Source organism: Chrysochloris asiatica, unplaced genomic scaffold, assembly GCF_000296735.1.
Source record: "Chrysochloris asiatica unplaced genomic scaffold, ChrAsi1.0 scaffold00047, whole genome shotgun sequence".
Classification (NCBI taxonomy): domain Eukaryota; kingdom Metazoa; phylum Chordata; class Mammalia; order Afrosoricida; family Chrysochloridae; genus Chrysochloris; species Chrysochloris asiatica.
The window spans coordinates 15649984-15656172 of NW_006408565.1; the positions used below are offsets into that span (position 1 = coordinate 15649984).

Here is a 6189-nt window from a genome sequence, read left to right on the forward strand (position 1 = left end):
GCTGTGGCCTTAATACTTAGATGGGTGTGTATTTTGGTATTTTTTATGCTTTCTGATTGCCTCCAGGTAGATGTGATCAGGAGATGGCCTTCCCTTTTCACTCTTCTTCCTGAGAAATTTCAAGATGCCACTGTTGGTCGTTATGACATAACTCAGGATTTAATTTTTGGCCTATTTCCTTTTCAGTCTGCCTGTCCTGCTCCACAACCCCCATTCAGGCCTTTTTCCTAGTGATAAACAGTTCAGGGCCAGCACCCCCTCTAGTCACCAGAATGGAGGTGCGCAGACAGCGAGAGACCAATGACAAGATTGGAAAAAAAAAAATTGCCCACACCTTTATCTCTCCGCGGTCTGTCAGGCATCTGTGGCTGCTCTGATCCTTCCCCTACTTGGTCTCTCCCAAGATGGCATCTCCAGGAGCAGCTGAGCATCTTGGATTAGAAAATACTGGATTTCTTGCTTCTGCTACAAATTCTCCTAGCTGTAAATATTCTAAATATTCCTTTATATGTGGTTAAGAGTTCTGGCACCATCCCCTGAGCCTTCTTGGTCCTGTATTCTGTGTTGTTGCTGACAGAGCTCCTCACTGCACTTCCACCCAATCCACAATCTTGTTTGTTCTCTCCATCATCTTTTAATTCCATTTTTTCACAAACTTTTTCAAGCCCCCTCATACAGCTATGGTCAACTGATTTTTAACAACAGTGCTAAGTCCATTCAAAGAGAAAGGAAGAGTCTCTCTAAACGGCAGTGGGAAAACTGAATTTCCAAATACAGAAGAATGAATCACCATAGACAACATACCATAGACAAACTAGACACCATAGATATACATACACCATACACATACACCATACACCATAGACAAACTAGCCAAATGAATCAAGGATCTTAATTTTAAAACTAAAATCATAAAATTCTTAGAAAAAAATGTAGGGGCAAGATAATTTGACCAACAGTTAACAGTAGATTTTCAAATATGACAACTAAAGCTCCAGCAGAAAAGACAAAATAGATAAATGGAACCTTTTAAGAATTAAACACTTTTGTACATCAAAGGACTTTATCAAAAATGTGAAAAGCCACCCTATAGATTAGAAGAAACTTTTCATGTATCTCATAAATGACTACTACCTAAAATATATATAAAACTTCTATAACTTAACAAAGAAACAACTCAATTAAAAAAAAATGGGCTAAGGATTAGAAGAGACAATTCACCAACGCCAATATTCAAATGACCAACAAGCATATGAAAAGATGCTCACCATTATTAGCTATTATTTGTTGTTAAGTGCCATCACGTCAATTCTGACTTGCAGCAACCATGTATAGGGTTACTGAGGAACGTCTGGTGGGTTTGAACCACCAACCTTGTGGTTAACAGTCCAGTACTAATCCTACGCACACCAGCCATTATTTAGGAAGATGCACATCAAAACCACAAGAAGATATGACCTCACCCCATCAAAGTGCCAACGATTTTTAAAAAACAGGTGTCAGTGAAGTTGTAGAGAAACTAGAACCCTCATCCATTGCTGGTAGGAATGTAAGACAGTATAGTCATTATGGAAAACAATTTGTCGGTTCCTGAAAAAGTTGAACACAGAACTACCATATGACCCAGCAATATCAATCCTAGGTATGTACCTAGAAATGAAGATAGGAGTATAAACAGAACACCTGTTCCTTGCAGCACTATTCACAATAGCCCAAAGGTGAACCATCAAAATGTCCATCAACAGATATAGAAACAATTCTACAAGAACACCAGTCTTCATGACCCTGGAAGAACTAGATGATGTCCAGCTATTACTATCAACTGCTCTGAAAGAAATCACACAATAAGGTCCTGGATAGAAGGATACAAAATGTGGAACAAAACTCAAAATCATAAAAAAGACCAGGCTTTGGAGCAGCTATAAAAACAGAAGATACTCCTTGAAAGAAAACTAGCAGAAAAACTAAAAAACAGTAAGAGCAGTCTGATTGACTACTACAAGAATATGCAAGTTGTTTGCCCAGGAGCCATCAAGGCAAGCAGTTGGGTCCCCTCAGGGCAAACCCCCTTCCAAGACTGAGTGTGTAATCATTGCAATGAAACCCAATACGATAGGATGAATGTAAAGCTGATGTTCTCCCATGTAAACTATCACTCAATTCACAATAAAAACTTCAGGCCTGAATGGTGGTCGAGGACCACAGTCTCAGGTTCCAAGACTCCCTCTGACCAATAAATTCAGCCTTCACGTACTTTTTTTTTAACTAACTAATTTTTGCTCCACATTTTTTCCCACTCTTTCTGGGACCTACTAATGTGATTCCTATCAGGGTCACTGATATAGTGGAGCCAGGCACTATCTAGTTCCTCTGGTCTCAAGAGTTTATGGAGACTGATGTTCACATGTTCCATTAGTCTACTGGACTAACTGATTCCAAACCTCTTCATTCTTATCACTCTTCCTTTTTTCCCCCCATGGAGAGACCAACAGCTGTAACACAGATGGCTGGACTACATTATGACAAGTGACATGGTACCCCCTGAGACTATGACCCTGAGTCCTCAGGCCCATAAACTCATTGCCTTAGGATGCTGGATACTATTGAGGAAGTTTTCATCAGTTTGCATGGCTCAATTTTTAACCAAGCAATAAATAAGTATACAGGGGGAGCACCAATACAAGTAAGGTACCCAAGCCATAGATTGGTCAACCATTCGAGATCAAAAGGAAAGCATTTACTCAAGGGCAAAGTTCAGAAGTGTTGAGAAAGGAGGAGGAATGGAAACAAGAAAGAGGGAGGAAGTGAGATAAGTGATGTCACATTGAGGGGAATGTAATCACTGAGATGAAATACATGTATATTTTTAGTTGACTATACAATTGGTGACCTGCTCTATAAAACTTCACTCAATTCTCAATAACAAGAAAAAAAATAAGACAATGAATAAACATATGGTATATACATGGCGTAGTGGTTACGAGTTGGGTTGCTAACCTCCAGGTCAGCAGTTCGAAACTACCAGCTGTTTTGCAGGAGGAAGATGAGGTTTTCTGCTCCCATAAAGGTTTACAGCTTCAGAAACCCTATTAAAGGCGCTATGAGTCAGAACACAGCCCATAATCAAATCAATCAATTATATACATAGAATAGAATATTACACAGCCATAAAGAGAAAAGAAGTTCTGATGCATGCCACAACATAATTCTTCAAAACATTATGCTTAGTAAAATAAATCAACCACTTAAGAACAGATACAGTGTGATCTCATTTATATGAAATAAGAAAATACATGGAAAACAAAGATATTAATGTTGCCAGGGTGTGGGGAGGGGGCCACAATGAGTTTATGTTAATGAAAATGGAATCTTTTATAATAGGATAGTGATCATGGTATGGTAGTACAGCATGAAAAACGTAATCAATGTCATTGATAGGACATACAGAAGTTGTATTGTCAAATGCTTTGGTATGTATATTTTCACAATTAAAAAGTAATCTACGAGGAAAAAAAAAGATATAGAATCCCACAGTTTAAACACACCAGCTGCTCCTTGGAAACCCCATATAGGGTCCCTATGACTCAATGGCAAGTAACAACAAATGACTTTGCAATTCCACTCCTACATACATTTGTTGTTGTTGCTATGTGCCGTGGAGTCGGTTTCAGGGTTTCAGAGGCTGTAAATCTTTATGGGAGCAGATAGCCTTCTCTGTCCCCTGTGGAACAGCTGGTAGTTTCAAACTGCTGACCCTGAGGCTAGCAGCTCAATTCGTAACCACTACGCTACCAGAGCTCCTCCTAGATACATACCCAAGAGAATTTAAAATATATGTTCATATAATAATCTATACATGAATGTTCACGTTGTTGTTCGGGGCCTTCAAGTTGGTTCCGACTCATAGCTAACCTGCATAGGGCTTCCGAGGAGTGGCTGGTGAGTTTGAACTGACAACCTTGCCTTTCAAACCAACCTTGAGGTCAAATGCTTATCTTACAGCACCACACCAGGACTACCTGAATGGTCATAGCATCATTACTGTAAACAGCCAAACGCAGAACAACCCCTGTCTATCAACTGATGAAACAAAGAGAAAATGTGGTATCCATACTGTGGAATACTATTTAACCATAAAGAAGAATGAAATACTGATAAATACACTGCCATCAAGTCAATTCTGACTCAGAATAACACTTTAGAAGAGAGAATCGCTCCTTAAAGGGTTTCTAGGCATTCTGGTGACACTATAAAATAGGCACTGGACTACTAACCTCAAGGTCAGCAGTTCAAACCCACCAGCCACTCCTCAGAAACCCTATACAGGCCAGCTCTGAGTGAGAACCAACTTGAGGATACTAATAACAACACATTTTTATATTATATGTACAAATATTTCCAGTGTTTTCACCTGAGCCATGAAACCTTCAGAAACAGCCAAAATCTAAAGTTTGTGCCCCAATACTACCCCAGTGCCCTGCACACTGTGGGTATCCAGTGTGGTCCTTTTATCTTGGGAGCTGATAATTAATTACATTCCAGTTCCACAACTAACTTAAACTGTGTGTCTCTGTTTACTGCTTTCTAATCTGTAAAACTCTACGTCCAAAAAACGTTGTAAGAATTAAAGAAAAAAGATGAAAACTAGCACATAGCAAGAGCGCAAAAAAAAAAAAAAAACTTCGTTTCCCTTTGGTATCCATGGCTAAGGCGATTTTTTAAGCATCACTCTACAACCCCGTTGTGCTCCCAGCTGAAAACTCCATAAATATTGTTGAACAGCTTCCAAATGCATCTGTGGACAAACAGGCGGTGTCTCCAACAACGCCAACCCCAAGTCCCGCCAGGAACCATATTTTCCAATCAAGAAAAAGAAACAGTGGACAAAATGCAATGCGGGAACTACACCTCGCCCCCCCCCGCCCCTCCCCCATGGCCGTCCCGTCGCAGCACAAAGACCCTATTCCTTCTCTCCCCACAGCCACCCAGCTCCGTGGAGAGCCGGTGTGGGCATCCAACTACGGGGGCACGTCATGGGTCTCGGGGCTCAGGGCCCAAGGCTCGGGGGGCGGGGTCAGACACCCTCCGGGAAGCTTGGCACCCGCACTTGTATGAGGAAGGGGTCAGGTCTCACCTTTGCCCGCTTGCGTCGGCTGGTGCGTCGCCCCTCCGGAGTCTCCGCTATGCCCGTTTCCATGGGTGTCGCAGACCCAGGTACGACGGTAGGCCCGGCCTGAGGCCCGGCGGACCCCGGCGGCTCGGCCAGGCCCCCAGGAGGCGAGGCCCGCGGAGGCTCCTTTTTACGGGGAGTGCGCTCCCCGGCCGACCCCAACCCGGCCTCGGCAGGGCCCGACAGGCCCGCGGGCGGCGCGACCACCTCTGAGCCGTTCTCGGTGCCACCCGCTGTCCCGGAGCCGGCCTCAGTCCCGGCAGCCGCTGCCGCCGCCGCTGCCGCCGCCGCCGCTGCTACCTTCTTCCCGGACAACATGTCGGGTCGTCTGGCCGCCGACGGCCGTAGGGGCCGCTGAGTCTGTCGGTCCGTGGGTCCTAAGCTTCGTTACGGAGCCTAGCTCCTCGCAGTCCGCGCGATTCCAGCAGCCACCGCGCACGCACGCGCACAGCGCGCTCGCGCCGCGTCCGGACAAAAAGGCCTTGAAACACCCACGGTCCCTCCCCTCCCCCACTGCCATAGAGCGGCGTCCTCGCGGCTAGAGCGGCATCATGACAAAGAAAGGGACGCTTTCCTAGAGCGGCTTTTTGGCCTTTCCAACCGAGCCCATCACGTTCCAAGGCTTAGGGGGGCCTCCAGGCCAGACCGCCCTTCCGGGGCGACAATTTCCTCCAGGGATTTGCATTCCTTCGTTCAACCTGGAGACGTCAGTTCCACCAATTATTTACAAACGGTTTTACATGTGACAGGACTCCTGGTATGGCGTTGTGGATTAATGCGCTGGACAGTTAGCAGTTCAGTGCTTCTCCGACGCACCACCAGGGCTCCTAACCTCTTTGGTTGTGTTATTGTTAAGTGCGTACCTCTGTGGGTTAATGTGCAAGGTCGGTGGTTCTAGCTCACCAGTCGCTTCTGGGAAACCCTACACAGGATCGCTATGGGTCGGAACCGATTTGACAGCACTTAACAACAACAAAGGAGTCCTGGGGTGGCGCTGTGGGTTAATGCGCCAGATTGCA

The 6189-nt window shown here is 44.7% G+C and overlaps 1 protein-coding gene across 3 annotated transcripts in view; it reads right to left on the reverse strand.

Annotated features, from left to right (window-relative positions):
- Positions 1-5636, reverse strand: part of KDM1A (lysine (K)-specific demethylase 1A) — an 89265-nt gene extending 83629 nt beyond the window's left edge. For 2 of the 3 annotated variants that reach the window (XM_006862329.1, XM_006862327.1), the window contains exon 1: positions 5135-5636. In XM_006862329.1, the coding sequence (XP_006862391.1) occupies positions 5135-5488 (354 nt within the window). In that variant the 5' untranslated portion in view covers positions 5489-5636. The remainder of the gene's footprint in view (positions 1-5134) is intronic. The other variant, XM_006862328.1, reaches the window with a different exon arrangement.
- Between the last annotated feature and the right edge of the window lie 553 nt (positions 5637-6189).